The 21,622-nt window shown below is 43.6% G+C and overlaps 1 protein-coding gene across 1 annotated transcript in view; it reads right to left on the bottom strand.

Annotated features, from left to right (window-relative positions):
* The window catches only part of ENDOD1 (endonuclease domain containing 1), a 46,336-nt gene extending 28,089 nt beyond the window's left edge, over nucleotides 1–18,247 (bottom strand). Inside the window, exon 1 of the mRNA XM_003781321.3 lies at nucleotides 17,927–18,247. Within this exon, the coding sequence (XP_003781369.2) occupies nucleotides 17,927–18,226 (300 nt within the window). The 5' untranslated portion in view covers nucleotides 18,227–18,247. The remainder of the gene's footprint in view (nucleotides 1–17,926) is intronic.
* Nucleotides 18,248–21,622: the final 3,375 nt, after the last annotated feature.

Below are 21,622 nucleotides of genomic sequence, written 5' to 3'. Positions count from 1 at the left end.
CCACCTAACACACAATGTAAGGGTGCAGGACACAGCTACAACAGGGACTTTACCTAACAAATGCAAACATTGTAACCTAATTGTTTGCATCCTTGTATTAATCTGAAATTTAAAAAAATATATTTTGAAATTAAAAAAAAAAAAGAAAAAAGAAGAGGGAATGTAAGAAATGCATCAACTCTACAAATGCAGGCAAGAAAGCCCTGAGGGGGAGGCCTCCCAAGGCAAAAGAACTCCTGGCCAACTCCTCTGTTCCTGCACTCAGCACAGAACTGAGTTCCAGACTTCTTCGGAGACCAAGCCAGTGCTGACTCCTTTCTGAGGGCAGCACCTTCTCAGGTTATATCATCTCTGCTCTTTGGTTTCCTTCCTCATTATTCAAAGAAGCCTGCTTTCCACTCTGTATCTCTGTTTTCTTTTCCAGAGAAATCATTCTTAGCATTGACTATGTGGTGCAGAATTCAGAGATGTCTCCATTTCTCATTTTTTCCACCTGACTTCAGACAAGATCAGAGGTGCTCAGGCCTGGCTGCACATCAGAACCATCTAGAAGCTTTAAAAACATACTCTGAAGGCCTCACACAGACCTATTACATTAGAACAATAAATAAAAGCAAATAATAAAAGGAGCCTCCCCTCTGGCCCCATATCAGAAGGTTCTCTGGTGATTCTATTATGACTCTAAATGAGAACCAAGCTAGGTCCTTATCTGATTCTCATTTATCAGTCACTGATGGAATTAAGCCCCTGCCTTGACAACCACTACAGAAAATTAGTGATGTCTCCTTAAACCAACAGGTCTCAAAATTCAGTTTGTATTAGAAGCAATGGGGTCCTTATTAAAATGCAGATTCCTGTGCTTCACAACAGCCATCTCAGTGAGCATGGGATGGGCTTGGAAATGCCAAAGTGGTGCCAGTGCTGATGGCACAGGTGTCCATGAACTGCCCTAAAAACAAATGCTTAAATCACCTTTGGGAATTCCCTGGCTGGCTTAATTTATTCACATGATATTAATACTCTGTAAGATGCATAATCTACAAACAATAAGAGCTGTGATAGTGCCAAGGCAGAAAACAAAATATTATGAGCCATTTAAATCCCTGCCTATTGGATTAGGTAATATTCTGAGCACATGGTATGTGTAAACGCAGATTTCCTTCTGTGTCATATCTGGAATGACGGGGCTATTTTGCTATGTATACTCTTTTGAACATAACTGCTACTCTGACACCTTCAATAATATGACTTGCTGGTTAAATGACAACTACATATCCATGGGCCTTCCCCTAGAATTCCTCTTCTCTTAAACCTTCCCTTATAGTCAAACAAAACAGGTCAATCCCTGTCCATGCATGTCAGTTTCAAGGCTGGAATGGAAATGTACCCGCTTCCCTCTACAACTGCCCCTGTAGCTACTGGCTGAACATTCCTTCACCATTCTTCTCTGCTCCCTGAGCCCCACCTAGGTGCCAAAACCTGGCTCCAACCTCACTCTCAAACCAGGTGTTCTCCTTTTGCCTTCCAAATCCATTCTCCACTCTTCTCTGCCCTGCTCTGTGTCCTGGGAAGCTGCCTTTTAAAGGAGGCTGACTTCTAGGGAGCACATCATCTGAGCTCTCTTGCCTTCTAGTTCCTGACTGCAGCCACCAATGGGTAGGTGGAAAGAGAGAGGGATCAGATCATTCATTCTCTTGCCCCCTCCCTGGCTGCCATGGTTCCAGCTCTGGATGAGTCTCCCTGAAGCCACAGCTCTCTCCTCCAGCCCCAGGCCTAGGATGGTCATAGCTCCGGCTGCTCCAGGTCCTAGGTGCTTGGCCACGACTTGTCAGACCCCTTAACAATGTGAATACAGTCAGCCTTCTCTATCTGTGGGCTCCACAGCTGCAAATGCAAAATACTTGGGGGAAAAACAGAAAATAATAATACAACAATAATAAAATTTTAAAAATATATAGTACAATAACTTTTACAGCATTCATATCATATCAGGTATTATATATAATCCAGAGATGACTTCAGATATCCAGGAGGATGTGCCTAAGTTACATACAATATACCATTATGCAGGGTGGACATAAAGTTCTTATGCAATTCAAAGGCACAACTGTTTTATTTTATTTTTTATTTTTAAGGAACAACTATTTTGAATTGCACACGAACTTTATGTCTACCCAGTGTGTGTATATGTGTGTGTGTGTCTGTGTGTGTCTTTGAGCATCACAGATTCGGGTACCTGCAGGAGGTCCTAGAACCAATCCCCTGGGGATAACAAGGGACGATGACAGTTTGTTCATTAAATTCTGTTGGTTTAACTATTTTGAAAGTGACATCTATGCCCAGGCAAGACCCTGGTTGATAGGGCCTCAGTGAAATCTTCCCCAAGGCCCAACACACCTAGTCCTGGGAGATCACACCCACAACCAAGTATTTCTGACACTGTTTCCAAGAGAGTATCATTTCTTACACATGACCTCCTCCTACCCACCGCTGTGCCAGTCACAACCAAGGGCCACCCAAGGCCATCAAGCAATCATATGCCTTTCTTGGGTTTTCAATCTAAGAAACTCAGGAAATAACAATAGCTAGTGAAGGCTGTGAAGGCTCCTCAGTACACTAGGGTTGGCGGCCAGGCTGCTCCAAGGGAAAGTCAAATTGTTTAAAAGAGTGAGGGTAGGAAACAACCCTGAAGACTTGCTCCTTCAGTTTCTCAGCAGTTCCCAGATGATTCCTTTGAGTTCTATATATATCTCTTTCCCTGTGCCTGTGAATCTACCAGTGATATTTTGAATAAGCTTGAATAAGTTTTAGGATTCATGCATCAGTGAGTCTGAAATATCAGCAGTCCTATTCCTTTGAAATTCACTAAAGGACCTTGTAGGTGATGGAATCTTCTAGACACTAGGATTAAAACTGGGGAGAAAAAATAAATACACAAGTTGTCTAGATCCCAGAAGTCTGGAAACTGAATGAAGGGGTATCCCAGGAGACAGAAAGAAGGAATTTCTACCAAATTCTTCTAAAGAGAAACATTATGGGTAGGCAACACTAACGGAGGGGAGGGCAGAGCAGAGCTGCAGGGTGTGAAATAAAGGGCTTTTCAGCAATAACACTGGGTCTGAGGAGCACAACCATGCTGGGTGAATCCCAGGCAGGCGCAATCTGGGACACAAAGGCTATTCATTCCTTCAGCACTTGCCGCGTGTGTGTTGCATGTTCAGGCACAATGAGGCGTGCCTTTTGCACACACTGCCTCACTGAATCTTCCTAACTTCTCTGTAGGTTAGGAACAATTTGTTAGCCCCATGCCACAGATGCTGAGCACTATGAAATTGGTAACATTTCCAAGGTCACTCAGCTGGTAAAAGGCAGAGCTAGGACTCAACTCAATTTTGTCCCACTACAAAACCCATTTTCCTAACTACCCTGTCTAGGAGCTAACAGTCTACTGAAAGAGGGGTAAGTAAACCACTTCTTGGTCACTATCTGTCTTTCTAAGGACCAAGACACCTGACGGTGGGGACTGTATCTTAGTCCCAGATGATGTCTTGGACTCCTGTAGTTTGGCTTAGTCCTGAGATTTCAATAAATGATTTTGATGCTGCTGATGATAATAACAACACTGATTAAAGTATCCACTTGCAGCTGGATGTCTGATGACTACTCCTTTGCAATGCCCAGAGTCCAGAGCTGCTGATCAAGAATGAACGAATGAATGAATGACCCAGCAAACAAGTAAACAAAGCAAGTTTGCTTCTGTCACCAAAACACCCTGTAATTCCATACCTGTTTCTCAAACCTCAATGGTAAAGAAAACAAATTCATGATAAATTTTTGTCTTTGATTGGTTGTGACGACATTTATTATATAAATAAGTAGTTAGGATCACCAAAAGGAAACACACACACACACACACACACACACGCACGCACTAGTCTTTCTAGTTCCTCAGCTTCTTCTTTGGTTAACTGTGGTAGGGACAGAGGAGCAGAAGTTCCTAACACCAGCAGCAGTAAAAGTGGCAGTAATAAGCCTGGCCAATGAGTGACGTGGGCAGGGAGCTGCAGTCCGAAGATACCACTGTTGGCTCCTATGAGTCATGCTCATCTGAAAACTGGGAAAAACCATATCCTGTCCTCAAACAAGACTATAACTATAATAGACAGCCTTTTCCCAAAGCACAATTTACCCTTCATTTTGAAAACCACTAGAAAAGAGGACTTAGCAGCCTTTAGACTCTTCCACAACATCATAAATCTAATCAGCAAAAGGTTTATTTGATCCAACCTGAATGCTCTGCAAGCTATTTAAGCTTACCCACCTCTTTTCTTAAACACAGAAGAGACGGCATTTGCTTCTTTAATAAATATCACTTGAAGTTAACAAATCTGCCCTCAGACAAAATAATGTCCCTTTCTTTGACCTGTTCTCCTGGGTTTTGATGAATGTAGCTCTTCTTCAAGGCCCTCTAACTGTGACACTGTGTCACAGGGGTTGACACTGTGTGGCAGCAGAGTTAGTAACAGGACACCAGATTAGAAATGTGGAGCTCTGTCAGCTTTGCCACTTACTGGCCTTGTGGCATTAGCAGACCAATGACTCCCTGGGCCTCTGTCTCCTCTCCTGTAAGAGGAAAAGGATAATGTCTCCTCTGCCAGGAACATGGGAAGGGGAAAGAAGGTGGCATTCTTCCATGCCATGTATGAGTTATATATTATGTACTGTAGAAAGAAAAATGTGATGAAGCAGACTTTACATTTGAATTCCCCAGGTATTCTATTTCTAAATTAAAATTCTTAATGAAATAAATTGCCTGTGTTTATGTACAAAATCACCCATTAAAAGGGTTCCTACACGCTCCCACTCTATGGTTGTGATCGTTGTTTGAGGTGAGGGGCTTCTAGATGTGGTCTCACAGAATTCAAAGAGATATTGAACCTAGTTGATTGGAATAAAGATTTGCAACAGTACACGTGTTTCTAGGTATAATGGAAATTTCTGGGATGACACACCCATACACAATAAACAAAGTGAAGATCATTATCTGTGCAAAGTCAAACTTATCTTTATATATTTCTGAAATGTCTCTAATTTTTTTCTATGAACATATTACATTTATAATCATAAGAAAACTAAATATTACATATAACCACCACCACCAATACCACCACAGTAAGGTTAGTTGGAAATTGACTATATATCTAGACCCAGGGCGGCACAGCAGTCTAGGATAACACAGCTTTCACTTTTCACTGCTACTTTGCCAAGTGCTCCAAGGTCAACAGCATTCCTTAGCCACACACTAAGGGCTGGCAAGACACAGAGCAGGGTCTGGAAAACAGCATCCCATGCACCCAACTCACCACCTATTTCCATAAATTTTTCTTGAAACACAATCACACTAGTTCCTTTACTGAATGTCTGTGGCTGCTTTTGTGCCAAAATAGCTTAGCTAAATGGTTGCAACAGAGACTATACAGCCCACAAGGCCTAAAATATTTACTATTTGGCCCTTTACAGAACAAGTTTTGTGTCTCCTATGTTAGACAATGAGCATTTAATGGTAAGCAGCCACAGCCCTGGCCCCTGACTTCATGAACTTACAACTAGCTGGTGGCACTCAATTAGTCATGCAAACAATTGTATAACCACTACATACTAACCAAGCAGGGTCTGTTTGGTGCTGTTAGACAGTATCACAGGCAGTTGACATAGTTGGGAATATTGTGAAAGGCAAAACAAACAAACAAAAAACCCCAGCAGGTTCAAAGGTCCTATGATGAGGTTGAATGTGGACATATTAAAAAGAAAATAAATGTAACCAGAAAGAAGACAAAGTGGCCAAAGTTAAAGCCCTGCCAGGTGTGTGACAGCAGATAAGGTGATGGAGAATGGTCAGGCCACTGTGGGTGTCTGGAGACCATGATAAAGAGTGGTGTCTTTATGGGAAGAGAAATGGAGAGTCTTACAGGGTTCACGGAGAGGCTGTGGGAGGTATGGGGGTATCAGTGTTTTGAGAAGATTTCTCTAGTTTCAGAGTGGAAAAAGGCAGGAGAACCAGGTAGGATGGGTTAACCAGCTAAGAAGCTGCTTCACAGAGACTGAGACAGGTTGGGAGCATGGGCCTCAGAGTGCAGATGTGCAGATGGTGAGTCTGTACAGACTGTGTAGACGTGAAGTCTGTTCACCGAGGTGCAGAGAGTAAGGTTGTCAACCATCTCAGCAGTCCCTGTGTATAAAGGAAATGTGACAGGCACCATGGCTCCAGCTACAATGATAGCCAAGAATGAGCAACAACTTTTTACAGCCCATCAAGCTAGTTTTCCCTTCCCCATGCTTCCTCTGTGTGTTCTGAAATGTGACCAATCTTTTAGAAACATAAACAGTGGCCATTTCCTTATGGGGTCCCTGTTCAATCATATATCCTGGTTCACTGCAGTGAACAAATTTGAATTGTATTGATTCCTTCCCTTAGTTATAAGGACTAAGAGAAGTAGATATCCTGAAACCAAGGATGCCACCACACAGACACATAGGGAAGGCACATTAATAAACTGTGCTGAAGTCAGGATATCAGGATAAAGATGAGAAATTGCAAAAGGGAAGGGCTTCATCTTCCTATACAGTCATAAAGCAAAAAGGAATCTCTGCCCTGGGCAATTGAAGCAACACCAAAAATACATTACTGGGATCTGATCAAACTAAAAAGCTTTTGCACATCCAAGAGCACAGTAAGTAAAGCAAACAGACAACTTACAGAATGGGAGAAGATTTTTGCAGGTTACGCTTATGACAAAGGTCTGATAACTCGACTCTACAGAGAACTCAAACTAATCAATAAGAAAAGATAAATAACCCCATTTCTATGTGGGCAAGAGATGTGAACAGAAACTTCTCTGATGAAGACAGGTGGATGTCTTACAAAGACCTGAAAAAATGCTCATCACCCTTCATTATCAGAGAAATGCAAATTAAAACCACTCTGAGATATCATCTAACTCCAGTAAAATTAGCTCACATCACAAAATCCCAAAACTACAGATCTACAGACGTTGGCTTGGATGTGGAGAGAAGGGAACGCTTCTACACTGCTGGTGGGAATGCAAGCTAATACGATCTTTTTGGAAAGATGTTTGGAGAACACTCAAGGAACTAAAAGTAGAACTACCTAACTAAAAGTAGACCTATCGTTTGATCCTGCAATTCTCTACTAGGTATATACCCAGATGATAAAAAATGATTTTACAACAAAGACATTTGCACCAGAATGTTTACTGCAGCCCAATTCATAATAGCCAAGACATGGAAACAGCCCAAGTGCCTATCGAACCGTGAATGGATTATCAAATTGTGGTATATGTATACACCATGGAATACTATGCAGCCACAGAAAAGATGGAGACTTCACATCTTTTACATTTACCTGAATGGAGCTGGAACATATTCTTCTTAGCAAAGTATCTCAAGAATGGGGGGAAAAAAGTATTCAGTGTACTCAATACTACTATGAAATCAATATAGAACTACCTACACATTCATATGAATGGCAAAACATAACTATAGTCCAGAAAGCAGCAGGGAAGAGAAGAGAGAGGGGAGGGGAGGGGGGATATAAGAGAAGGGAGGGTATTTGGGGGGACCTCACCTAATGTGCATGATGCAATGGTACATTTCAAAACTATTAAGAAATGAGTATAATTGTGATGGATGTGTTATTTAGTTCAATGTAAACATTTCACATTGTATATTGAAACAACTCAGATGTCCAGCAACAGTTGAACAGATAAACTGTGGTGCATCCATATAATAAAATGCTACTTAATGATAAAAAGGAAATCACACATAGAGAAATCTCACAATAATTATGATTGCATTTAAAAAGTCAGACAAAAGAGAGCATACTACATAATTCCTTTTACATATAATTCTAGAAATGCAATCTAAATTAATCTCCAGTGACAAAAAGATCAGTGTTTGCCCTGGGATAGGGATGGAGGAGGTAGAGAACGATTACAAAGGGCATGAGGAAACATGTATTGTATACACTCATTATCTTGACTGTCATGACAGGTCGGGATGTATGCCTATGTCCTCACACATAAGATTGATCACTAAATATTGTGCAGTTTATTGTACATCAATTATACCTCACTACAATTGTAAAAAACAATACTGAGGCCTGGATCTTAATGTCAAAGATCCAATTTAATTGGTCTGGGAGGGGCCCTCACATTCATAATTATTAAAGCTTCTTGCATTACTCTGCTGTACAGCCAGGATTATTTCAATGACTTTACAATCATTACAATTGCCCTGGACCAGTGAGTGTGGGCAAGACCTACCTGGCTGCTGGAGCTGCGTGGCCTTATACAGAACAGAAATCCCCTCTGTAGGGGATGCCAAGAGCCAGGTGACATCTGAGCAAGATGATCTGCAGCTGAGGGGTGGACCCTCGAGCCACTGTCTACAAGAGCTCCTTATGGAGAAAGAACCCGTGCCCTCAGCACTTAGTCATTGTTAACAACTCCCCTCACCTGTATTATTCTGTCTCAATAAAAGGCTGGGGCGGAGGTGTAGGAGATAAGATCCTTTTGCTCAAGACATGGCAGTTCGCCTCAATGTGCTCCTTCAGGAGATTGTTTCTGAGAAGCATTTCCTTGTGGTTTGAGCTTCTGTAATGCAGAGTGACTCACCCTAGGAGGTGTGGAAAAACAGCCGAGGTGTAAGCTGGAGGATGGACAGACTGGTCTTGGAGCATTGGGTTCTATTCTCTGTCTTCCTCCTTCATTAGCATTATAATGTGTAACTTCACTTTGGGCCAGCAAGAACGGACAGCCAGGCTCCAAAATGTTTTACTCTAAACAAAATCAATTGTATATGTGTTCCTCAGCCTTCACACTAAATTGTAATCTTCAATGGTTGCTTCCTAATGTTACTTGACTTCTTTGTATATGTGTTAAATTCTTACTGAATGTTGGAAAGTATATAAGGTAATCAGTAAAGTTTAGCTGGGCCGCCGACCAGAGCGAGTCCCAGTCTCCCTTGGATATTCATTCCGTCTGCAGTTCTTTCCGCTGCGTCCCCGATCAGAAGCTCCAAAGAACTTAACACCGAGAGACTACAGAACTGGGAACATGCCCTACTTCTACAAAGTCCCAGTAAATGAGCATGTGAACTTTGAAAAGAGGAACTTCATTCAGAAGAGTTAAATAGATGATTACCTAACACATTAACAGGTTTGGGAGAAGAGACAGCTCTACGTCTGTGCCCTAGGTGTCCTACAGCTCAGGTTCAAACCCAGGCCTCACTTCTTAGCTGTGTGAGCATGGAAGAGTAATTTTAACCTCTCTGTGCCTCAGCTTCCTCCTCTAAGGAGAATAATAATAGTACTTATTTCCTATGGTTGTTATGAGGATTAAGTGAGATTAAATGGGGGGGGAGCCTAGAAAAGTACTTCCCATGTGGTAATCACCCAGTGAGATCCAGACCCACACAAGGAGCTCAGTGAATACCTGAAGGCATCTCACACTTAGCACATCCAAAGCTGAGTTCTTCCCCTGCCTTAGCTTTGTTTTATTTTAATATTTATTTATTTATTTTTTAATTAAATCATAGCTGTGTACATTAATGCACTTATGGGGTACAGTGTGCTGATTTTATATACAATTTGAAATATTTTCATCAAACTCATTAACATAGCCTTCACAGCATTTTCTTAGTTATTGTATTAAGACATTTATATTCTACATTTAGTAAGTTTCACATGTACCCTTGTAAGATGCACCATAGGTGTGGTACCACTAATTACTCTCCCTCCACCTATGCTCACCCCTCCCCTCCCCTCCCTTTCCCCAAATTCTTGGGCTATAATTGGGTCATAGCTTTCATATGAAAGCTTTAATTAGTTTCATAGTAGGGCTGAGTACATTGGATACTTTTTCTTCCATTCTTGAGATACTCTGCTAAGAAGAATATGTTCCAGCTCCATCCATGTAAACATGAAAGAGGTAAAGTCTCCATCTTTCTTTAAGGCTGCATAATATTCCATGGTGTACATATACCACAATTTATTGATCCACTCATGGGTCAGTGGGCACTTGGGCTTCTTCCATGACTTAGCAATTATGAATTGGGCTGTAATAAACTTCTAGTACATTTTTAGCTTTATTGAAGTATAATGGATATGCAAGAAATTATACATACTTAATGTACACAATCTAATAAATTTGGACAATACAACTGTCTTCACAAAGTAAGAGACATATCTAACACTTCCTGCAGTGTCCTTGTGTCCCTTTATCTGTGGGGTGTATGGCAAGGACATTAACATGAGATCTACCCTTTTAACAAACTTTGAAGAGCACAATATGGCCTTGTCAACTATAGGCACCATGTTACACAGTAGATCTCCAGAATTTACTCATCTAGTATAACTGAAACTTTGTATCTGTTGAAGAACAGCTTTCCACTGTTCTTCACCCACCCAGCCCCAAAGTGACTTCTTGATGAGGCCAATCCAGCTCCTCTTCTTGTACCCTTACTTTATTCATGGAACTCCATTCTTCTCACAGTCTAGGCCCAAACTCTTACAGTCATCTATGACTCCTTTTTCTCACCCTAAAGATTGTTACCTTTCTTCAAAATATTCAGAACTACACAGTCACTACCCAGCCACAAACACTGTCACCACCTTGGTCTACACCACCATTGTCTCCTGTAACCCCAACTAGTCTCACTGATTTTGCCTCTAACCCCACAAATCTATTCTCACTGCAGTGGCCAAAATGATGCATTATGTCAACAGCCTCTGCATGATGGCTTCCTGTTTTGTACAGACTAAACCCTAATTTCTTTAAAATAGTCCAGAAAGGTCTCGATTCTCTGCCATCCCCCTCTGCACCTCTCTACCCTCATCTACCCTTCTCTAGCCACACTAACCTCCTCTTAGGGTCTTCCTCAAACACAAAAACACTTTGTGTTTCAGGGACTTTGAGCTTACTGTCACCTCTGCCTAGAACGTTCTTCCCTTGGGTACGTACACGACTGGCTTAGTCACTTCCTTTCAAGTCTATACCCAAAAATCACCTGCAAAGGGCTCTCTTTGCCAGAAACTCTTTTTTTAAACTTCACCTTTTACCCTCCTTCCTTGCTTTTCCTCTTTGCACTCATCATGATTTCATACGCTGTGCTTTTTATTCATTTATTTTTCACCTAAATCCTTTATTAGCTGTTAAGCCCCCTAAGGGTGGGCATTTTTGTTTGAGTGGTTCACTACACTGTTTCCAGGGCTTAGAATAATGCCTGCCACATAGCAGATAGTCAATAAATATTTGTTGACTAAAAAGAAGTAATCAGCCGAGGGCCTCTAGCTTTGTCCTTGCCAACTGAAGGTAAATCATGACCAGCCATGCCCCAATTAAAGTGTAAGCCAACTGACATTTAATTTATATTTCCAAATACTAATGCAGCCATATGTTTATTCTGCAAAATGAAACGTACCCATCTTTTCAGTTTTGATTAAAAATATAAAATGCCTCAGCTTGACCTCTTCTGATTGAACCACATTTCTGTCCAGCACTGGGTCAATGCCGGACAACAAAAGCATGACTGGAATACTAAATTGTGCTTCTATTCTTGGTTCAGCCTATGAGTCAGTTTCTTTTTTATTTTTCTGTCCTTTCAGTGGTCAAACAGATAGATCAGCAGGCAATGAATTATGACTATGATAGATGTAAATTCCTGGGGAACTTAGAGGTAAGTAACCACTTAGGAGACACACTATGCATCTTGAAGAGGGAATCTGAATAATAAGCATCCTTGGACTTAGACTTGAACCTGGACTAAGTAATTCTAGAAGCAAGACCTGATCACTGGAAATGAGAGCTACCAGCAAACAAGAGGATTTACTTTCTCATATTTTCACTTTTAGTGCTTACAGTTTAAAAGGAAGAGAAATTTGAAACCTAAAGAATAAAATCTTTATTCCCCAGGGAAAGCTCCATTCAAATGTCTTGAACAAACAAATAATGGAGCTAATAGTGCTCTGAAGCTGGGTTTTCAAAAATAGTGTATTAGTAGCAAAGCCATAGTCCATCTAAAGAACCAAATTAATTTAGCAAAATAAAAATAAAATAATAAATCTAGCCAGCCAGTTTTGGATTCAGGAGAGAAAATATTGACATCTTAATGGGAAAACAGCACAACAGAGTAGAAAGAGAGCTAAAAGCTTTGGACTTGGGCAGCTCCAGTCCTAGGTTTGAATGACTTTGGATAAATTTGTAACCACACTGAACTTCAGTTTCTAACTATAAAACATAGATCATAATACCTAGAGTTGTTGCATAGATGAGATAAGTTAGACTGTGAAGACCTTTGCACATAGTAAGAGATCAACAAATGACAGTTCCTTTCCTAGACTGTTCACATTTAAGTCTCTACTGAATGAATAGCATAAAGAACTGTTATCACCAAACTGTTTCAGGACAAAATATCCCGGAAACATTCATATAGGGTGAGTACCTTAAGTTGATCCTGAGAATGACCTGAAATGGAAACACTGAATTCAAAGATGAAGAAAAAGTCAGAAAAGTCAAAAAACACAACAAAACACAGCACGCAAAGTTTGCCCCATGGTAAGGAAGAAATTATAAGTGACTGGCTCTGGAACCACTTCCTTAAGGAAGGCACTTCCCAGCTGTTCCCAGGCTCAGTACAATAGCTTGGCATGCCATTGCTTACTGTTTTGTGACAACGTACCTCTTGGTTGCTTAGCACAGAGGGTGGAGGTATCTCATATCTCTGGTACCTATTTGTTTTGTTTATTTGTTTGATTTGTTTTTTTAAATCACCTATTCTATTCATTCAGTCTCTCACCATGCATTTCCTGAGCACCTATTATATGACTATGGGACGCGTACCAAGCATTTGAGAAGATATACAGGTGGATGCTTTATATTTTAGGAGAGATTTATACAATGGTAGGTGTCATCTGTCTATATCAACATTTTATAAGTGTGTGTGTTTGTGCATGATGAGCACCTATTAGAGAAAGGCATTTATAAAGTATATGCATTAATATTTACTGTGTTTACCATGATCCAGGTATCATGCATGCTACACGCATGTGTGCATTATCTTATTTATTTGTCACAAACACTCTATATGTAAACACCATCATTACCTTTAATGAACAGATCAGAAAAATAAGGTTGAAAGAATTTAAGGTCACATATCTTGTAAATGGCAGAGCAGGAACTTAAGTCTCTTAACTAGTAAGGAAGAATCAGAACTGTTCCATTCACTGCATTCCTTACAAATTTAAGAATATGACATCTTCTGTCTATGTGTTCTCTGACACAATGAAAAAAGGGCTTAAGTTAAAATAAATTAAACAATATTTCTAAAACTATTTCTATTTTGGGTTTCAGGTTGCATAATCAAGAAGCCACTGATAAAAATTAAAGATCAAGGGCTTAAACAAGATTCTAACTTGTGAAAACTCTGCAAGTGCATTTACTGAGATTTAAAATATGATCTTATTATACCCTCTAAGAAAATGCTCTTGCAGTTAACCAGGAAATTTTAACCAGTGGCACTCCAAAGCCACTGACACCTGAGTGACACGTACATAGCCAGATATGTGCTCCCATTTGTGCTATGACTGTGGGGAAACAGAAATGGAGTAGAGATTAGGATTCTCATATAAAGGATGATAATTAAAGTACGAAAACCATTAATGCAATGGATGCCCTACAGGGTCAAAGAACCTCTACAATGTATCAGTAGAGCAGGAGACCTAGAGCAATCAGTCAGGAGTTCAAAGATAAGTTGTGTGACCTTAGGTGCCTCAATAAATCTCTCTGAGCCAGTTTCTTCATCTCTACAATGAAATGGATAACATAGACTTCACAGTGGTTTTGTAAATTAAATAACTATACAATGTTATTGCTAAATATAAGGCCAGTTTCTTTCAGTGCTCATATTTGTAAAATGATAGGGCCTTATATGTTGGCTTCTGGCATGCATTGGCAATGCACTTTTGGAAAGGCATCCTTGGTACCTTATCTCAAAAATCTTCCATTAAAGAGAAAGTTGTCTGGGGCCTCACATGTTTGAGGCTCCCTGTGCTACACCAGAATCCAGTTCTCAGGTTTCTGGATTCTTGACTGGAAACCCTCCAAACCATCTCCAGCATGCCAGATGGAGACATGTTCCCTCATCTCTTTCATGCCTTTTTCCATTCTCAATTAAAAGTGGCTATACTCCACATAAAACCTACAATAGCCCTCTACTTGTTCTGTTCCCTTTTAAATTTCTCATTCTATCCTTCAGAAGATCCTTTTTAAATCCTTCCAACACAGGCAGACATGGGATCCTGTATCCAAAGCCAAAGGACTGTTAGCTGACAAGAGATGTAAATGACTTGGGATAGTTCCAGAGGCCAGAGCTAGGACTCGGGGGCGGGGGGGGGGGGCTCAGAGGAAGATTCCAACTCTACAAACAGAGCTTATTTGTAACAGCAGCTGCTAGGTGGCCATGAAGCAGGCTTCTGAAACAAGAAGCTCCCCACTGAAGAAACTCAAGCAGAACATCTCACCCACTGCTGCCTGATTGATCCTCCCGACGTCAAATTATTTCATCCAACATTTACCAAATGCTTTCTATGTGCTCAGCACTAGGGATATAAATGTAAGTTAGACACAGTTATCTGCCTTCAAGGGCTGAAGTTGCAGACAGACACATAAAGAGGTAACTGAAAAATACTATGGTAATTGCTAAAATAGAGAAATTACAGGAGCACCTAAGGAGTAGACCAAACTGTGGAGGTGGATCTAGCTCAGGTGGGAATTCTTCCTGAAAGAAGTAACCACTTGGTGGAGTCATAAAGGATGGAGGAGGGGAGGAAGTGTAGGGGCAGTGCAGAAAGGGCACTGGGGCAAAGAGACTCCACATACACAAAGAAAGGTGGGACAAAGAGTCTGGTATATGAGAGGAACTCTGGGCAGCTTGATAAAGCTAGAACACAAAATGTGAAGGTGAGGCCTGGTGACACAGGAGCCAGGCCATGGAGGGCCTCATAAACTGCACTCTGGGGTTTGATCTTTGTCCTGTAGGTGTTGGGTCACTAACATCCGAGAGGTTTTAAGCATAGGAGTAACTAAGTTTTTGTGATCTCTGACATAGGAGCTTTTTTTCAAAGGGTCTGTAAAACTGCTGAATTGGGTTTTGGGGATCCCAGTGTCAGCACAGGCCTGTCTAACTCATCACTGGAGGTGAGCACTAAGTTTCTCTGACTTCCTGCCTCTTCCTCCCCTGTTTTCTAGGCCTCTTGATGGCAATAATCTCATGAAACGGTCAATTTGGCATTACGGCAATTTGGGCATAAGGCAACTGGGCATTACAAAGTACTTAGAAGCAGCCAGAAGTGCACACTGAGCCCAGAGCAGCTTTCTGCAGTGGGGATGCTGGCTGTGAGACTGCCTCAGCGAGCAGCAGCAGGTCAGGATTGCTGCAGTATGCTCTGGAGTCTCCTGCATCTCCCGCTTCCTCTTCCCTCCTTTTATCTTTCCCTCCCTCTTAATATTCTCTGGCTCCTGGCTGACTTGACCTGAGACTGGGGAGATGGGTGCAGGGAGCCCCATTTCCCTGCAGTGCTCAGCCCTGGTTTTCCTTTCTGACTCCTCCAGGGGGTTGGCGACTCTGGCCTCCAGTGCTTCTCACAACTACTGGACATCCCACCTCTCAAGCTGCTATTTGCACTGCCATTTCCTCCTCCCTCCCCATCCTCTTTAACTTCCCAGTCTTGTCCTTCATGACCCCACTCAGGGTCTCCACTGCCATGTGACTTGGTTCCTCCACTTCTCTCTGCCAAGTCACAAAGGATTATGACTCAGTTCTTCAGTAACTGCATCAATGGCTCTGCCTCCCTGAGCCTGATGACTCTTCCACTATTCTCCTTTACTCTAAGCACTTGAGTCGACTGTAATCTACTCTCTGGTATTAGGTCACCTGCCCAACCATTAGTATGCACTAATCCCTGAATCTGCCACACATTTCTCACTGATGATGTTCCCTCTGCTGAAATATACTCTTCCTTCTGATCTCCCTTCTGAATGCACAACACAAATGTCATCCTGACTCTAAAGCTTTCCCCTATCACCTCAAAGACAGATTAAATCTATAGGACTTGGCTTACCTTTATAAAGTTATGCCATATAACAATAGCCAGTACCTATATGTCAGGCACCTCCCTGAGAACTTTATATATAGGAACTCACTGAATGCTCACAACCTCCCTATGCCATTATCTCCAAGTTAACCTGCCCAAGTGTACAGCTTAGTCCAGGAATTGATTCCGATCAAAAGCTGTGCTACTGCTCCACCCAGCAAACTCCCGCTGAAGACCAGGAAGCCCCTAAGTTCTAGAGCTACACTCAACTCTCTCTGGTAGCCTAAATATCTGGCATACTGTAGGTGATTACTAAATGTGTTCTGAATTTCACTGAAATTCATTTAGCATGCATTCCCAGGACTTCCTCACAATTACGTTCTGTCTCCCAGAGCTGTCCATGAGATCACCAAGAGGAAAGCACCAGGTTGTCTGTTTTCTTCCCAAGCACACAGTCACAATCCATATGAGGTACAGGGGACACACTGCCAGCTCTAGGGGTGTGGCTGGAGGAAGACTGACTTCAGACTAAAAGATGTCCTAAGAGTGTACGATGTGCAAAGTGTTTTCACATGCCTGATCTTATAGGTCCTGATACCAACAGGTGAGGTAGGTGGAGGGGTGTAGAGGACATAGGAAATGAGGTACCGACTGCTAGAGCCTCGGGCAAAGCTCTCAGAGCTAGAAATCTCTAAATGAGATTACAGCCCACCAGCTCTGAATGAAGCACCAGCAAGCCTGTTCAGGGATTTGGTCCAGGGCAGCTATGGCCATCAGAAAAAAAGTGAGGTGGGACAGCTAGGGCAGGGGTGGGAGGCTGGGGGGTCTGGAAGGGGGACCTGGGCAGGGCATTCTCCAGAGGAGGCCGACAGAACAGAGGTGAGCCAGGGTGTGTTAAGAGCAAGCCAGCAGGTTCAGCAGCGCCTCTGGGGGCCTCCTGGAGTGTCTGGTCACCATTACCAGATGGCACAGAAGACCACAAGAGGTGACATGATTTCCAAGTGGTCTGATAACACAGATCTGAAGAGTCAGGAAACGCCAGTTTGTTGTCTCCTCAGCTGGAGGCGCCCTTGTTTCCCTACTATTTGTAACTATCCCCTTGCCCTTCTAAACATCTCTATCTTTATTTCACTGCTCTAACTCAACACCACCTCAGATAGAATCCACTCAATGTTGCACACAGAGAGAAGGATTTCCAGGCTACAGTGGTCTTTGCAGAAGGGAAATTTCTCTAGTAGAAAGGACAGAGAATTTCCAACCAGAAGACCTGCCCTAGCTTACAACTGGGTGGTCTTTCGAAAGTCTTTTCAACTCCTGAGCCTCGATCTCCTGTTCTGTCATATGGGATGAAAATGCCCACCTCCCCGCCCGGACGAATGCTACTGCAAAGACGTGCGCGCGCCAAGACCTGTGAGCGTCCTGTCCAGGCTTCTGGATCTGAATGGTCTGGGTCTCTGCCTCACGCTCCTCTCTATTCAGGAAACCAAGGAGACACTGCAGATGCCCGGGCCGAAATGCGGAGAGGACCACTTCCCACGAGACACCTCTCGCCCCTGTGGCTCGCGAAGCGAAGGCTCCAAATCGCCAAGCTCTTCTAGCTTCGGCAGGAGGCGAGGCAGGCTGTAACCCCTGGGGTACAGTGGGGTGGAAGGAACCGAGTTTCTCGGGCCCTGCGTTCGCTGTGGCTTCGAAGCGTCCCTGGGGACAAGCCCGCTGCCCCGCCCCGTGCCTGCCGGGCTCTGGCAGCGCCGGGCTTACCTGCGGCTCCACCAGCCAGCGTTGCTCGGCGGCGCCCGGCGCGGGGGGCGCCGCGCGGAACGCGGAGTACACGGGGATGCGGTCCCGGGTGCTGTACAGGGTGGCGAAGCGCTCGGCGCCCTCGGAGCGCTGACAGATCTTCACGTGGGAATCAGCCATCAACCCCGCGGGCGGGGTCTCGGCATAGAAGAACTTGTCGCACTCGCCGAAGGCGGCTTCCCCCTCGCCCACCAGCCGGCCTTCCAGCCGCCCGGCCAGGGCGAGGAGGCCGCCCAGCGCGAGCCAGCCCGCGGTGCCCATGGCGGCCTCTGCGAGCGCGGCTGGCCGGGATGGGCCGGGAGCGGGCGACGCGGCGGACAGGGGCTGAGAGGGAAGTGGGAAGCCGGGCGCTGCGCGGGGCGGAGCCCGGCGGGGCGGGCCCTGCGCGGGGGCGGGCCCGCGTCCCAGGCCGCGCCTCCCTCCCTCCCGCCCCTCCTGAAGATGGCTGCGCAGGCTCTGGGCCTGGGCTCCGCGGTGCGGGCCAGTCCCCTGGCTGGGACACGCAGGTCATCTGCCGCTGCGCCACAGGGACGCGCGCTGCCAAGAGTGGAAGGTCTGAACGTGGTCGGCCTGGTTCCAGGGGCTGGGAAGGGACGGTCGCCTAGCCTGAGTGCCAGGAAGCCTCCTGATCCAGGGCTCCTCTGGTTCTCATCCGTGCAAAGGGCTAGCCCGCCCGCGGTTGGTGAGATCATCGCAGGGCTGGAGCTTGTTGGACCAAATGGGCGCGACCTCCTCTGTAATCTAAATGAAGATCTGTCTTCTCTGCAGCGAAGTGCTCAACGGCTGGCCCTGGTCTACAGCTTTGTTGCAGTTTGGGTTTTTTGGGTTTTGTGATTGATTGTTTTACCCCGTCAGAAGCTGAGAGACTCAAGTAATCCTACTAAAGAACGTTCCCAACCTGGACAGACAGTATAGCTCTGTTGTGGTTTATTTGATGCCAGAGTTAAAACAAAACCGATACGGAGAAAGGCGGGCCGGCCCGCATCTTAGGCTGATTCATCCCTCTGAATGCCTAGGTGCCGCCCTGCGTTGGGCGCTGGATTATTAACAGTGGTAAACACTTTGTGTCCCTATGGTCACAAAGGCAACACCCTGGTGGGAAAGTTTGCCGTTAAGCAAAGGAGCATGCTATTAAAGGAATCATTACAAACTAACAACCTGTGAGAACCTAATTCTCACAGGGGATCAGGAGATAGTTCAGAAAGATTTTCATGAAGTGACTGGCCTCTGAGCTGAGACCTGGAAAACGACATTGACCAGGGAAAGAGGACGGCAAGCGCTCAGAGGTCTCTGCAGAAGGGAATATTGATATATACCAGAGGCACTTGAGGAATGCTGGTGTAGGTGAAGAGCAGAGAATTGGGGGAGATTATGGAAAATGGGGCTAAAGAAGGTGACAGGGTTGTATCATTCAGGGGACTATAGACCAGAGGCCTTCAAACATTTTTTGGCAAAGCCCACGAGGAAAAATATGTTTCATGAAATAATTCTAATGTTTACAATAAGCATTGCAATTTCATGTTTCTGTTCTACTTCCCTTAAAAAAAAATGCTAGTGGTGACCCACAAAATCATTCCTATGGCCCATGAATGGCTCATGACCTGCACTTTGAGAATGCCCTATAAATCATGTTGAGGATTTTGATTTTTAAGATGGTAATTTGGGGGGGGGGGCGCCTGTGGCTCAAAGGAGTAGGGCGCCAGCCCCATATGCCAGAGGTGGCGGGTTCAAACTCAGCCACAGCCAAAAACTAAAAAAAAATCCAAAAAAAAAAAAAAAAAACCAAGATGGTAATTTGGACTAAGGTGGTGGTAAGTAGGGATGGGGCCCAGTGAGCAAAGCAGATCAGGGCCTTTTCTTACACCTTGTCATGACATCTACTTCCCCAGCCTGTCACTTGAGGATCTGAGGACCTGAGCTATGGAGACTTGGCTAAGATGGCACAGGCAGGAGTCCTGAGTCAGATTTGAACCAGGTTTCTCTGATTCCTGAGCGTGGCCTCTAGGGCACAGCACATCTGCAAAATGAGTCTGTAGTATGGGAGACTTATTTTCAAAAGAACATTCTTTGGAACTTAAATTCATTACAGGTTTCAGTGCCTGAAAATGTTGACAAGGTTTGGGTCCTGAAATGAAACCTAAATCTGAATATAAATTTTAAACAAAAGACACTTCGTGTGATGTCACAGGAGAGGCTAGACTTGAAATGCCCTTTGATCTGGGTGATGACCCTGATCATCTGGTACCAGTAGCTCCATCAGGTCATCTCATTTTTTTACACCTCACCCATATGTTCTCATAGAAATTATGCCTCTCCTGTAATGGCCGGGAAGATTATAGATTTTACAGGAATTTTAGTGTTCATATTATTGTATAAGATTTTTCATAGTTATTCCCCAATGTCAATTTATAGTGTCAACCATAAAGAACTATATAAATACAATTAAACAACTAGAAATAAATCCTTCTCTGTGCTCTTTGAACACGTGTCTATTATGTTACTTACCATGTGAGGTATTAATGACTCCTGTGTGTACCTTTTCTACTCAATCATGTACTCTGGGGGTGAGGGTAATTAGTGTTTCTTTAGCCTCTGCATCCCAGTGGTTTCCACAGAGTCTGGAGTGATTAGATGTAAAACATGATGGCTGTGTTTGTTTGTTTTTTTGAGACAGATTCTTACTCAGCTGTCCTGGGTAGTGTCTTGATGCATCATCATAGCTCACAGCAACCTTAAACTTTTGGGCTCAAGTGATCATCTTATCTCAGCCTCTCAGGTAGCTGGAGCTACAAGCACCCACCAGAATGTCCAGCCAGTTTTTCTATTTTTAGTAGAGATGGAGTCTTGCTTTGCCCAGTCTGGTCTTGAACTCCTGAGCTCAGGCAATCCTCTTGCTTCAGCCTCCCAGAATGCTAAGATTACAGTTGTGAGCCACTGTGCCTGGCTTGATCATGTTTTATTTTCACAAATGCAAAAAATATAACACAATGAAGTATTGATCCTTATGATAATAGTATATAAAGGATTTTAATTCATTATTTCTCAAAATTTCTTGATCTCTGCCCCCATCTTTGAAGCATAAACATCTCTGCCTCCTCTCTTCCATCCACTGTGGCAGATCCTAGTTTTCTTCCAGCTCCCTGTCACTGATTGACACACAAATACACTGAACATTTGCACAACCAGGGAGAGACTGTCTTTAGTAGCATCTGTTGCACCACATGCATGTGTCCATCAGCAACTCACTGCTGTGTCTCCATTTGGTATCTCTAATCCCTTTTCTCCCCACTGACCCTCATCTCACAAGGGAGAAGGCTTGAAACCAGATCTTCTCAGATCTCTGCATTTACACCCAGTCAATCCTAACATCAGTTAATAGCCTTCGGCAGAGGCCTAAAGAGAAAAAGCAATGGCTTTTGAGGAATAAAATGGCATTTGACACACTCTCCTGTGGTTAGGTTGGTTCTGTCCCAACTGTCTAAAAATATGAGCCCATCTAGACACTGTTCCCCCTGCCTCAGTGCTCTGATGACAGCTGTGTCTTCACCATCATATCTTCAACCAAGCATGCCTAGTTTTTATACTGTCATCTCTTCTAATCCACTCTTCAGCAGGGGATTTATTCCTAACATAAATCTGGTGATGTCACCCTACTCT

The sequence above is a fragment of the Otolemur garnettii genome, unplaced genomic scaffold (assembly GCF_000181295.1).
Source record: "Otolemur garnettii isolate 467f Iridium unplaced genomic scaffold, OtoGar3 scaffold00001, whole genome shotgun sequence".
Classification (NCBI taxonomy): Eukaryota; Metazoa; Chordata; class Mammalia; order Primates; family Galagidae; genus Otolemur; species Otolemur garnettii.
The sequence above is the reverse complement of the archived record's forward strand: the minus strand, read 5'-3'. Positions and strand labels throughout refer to the sequence as shown.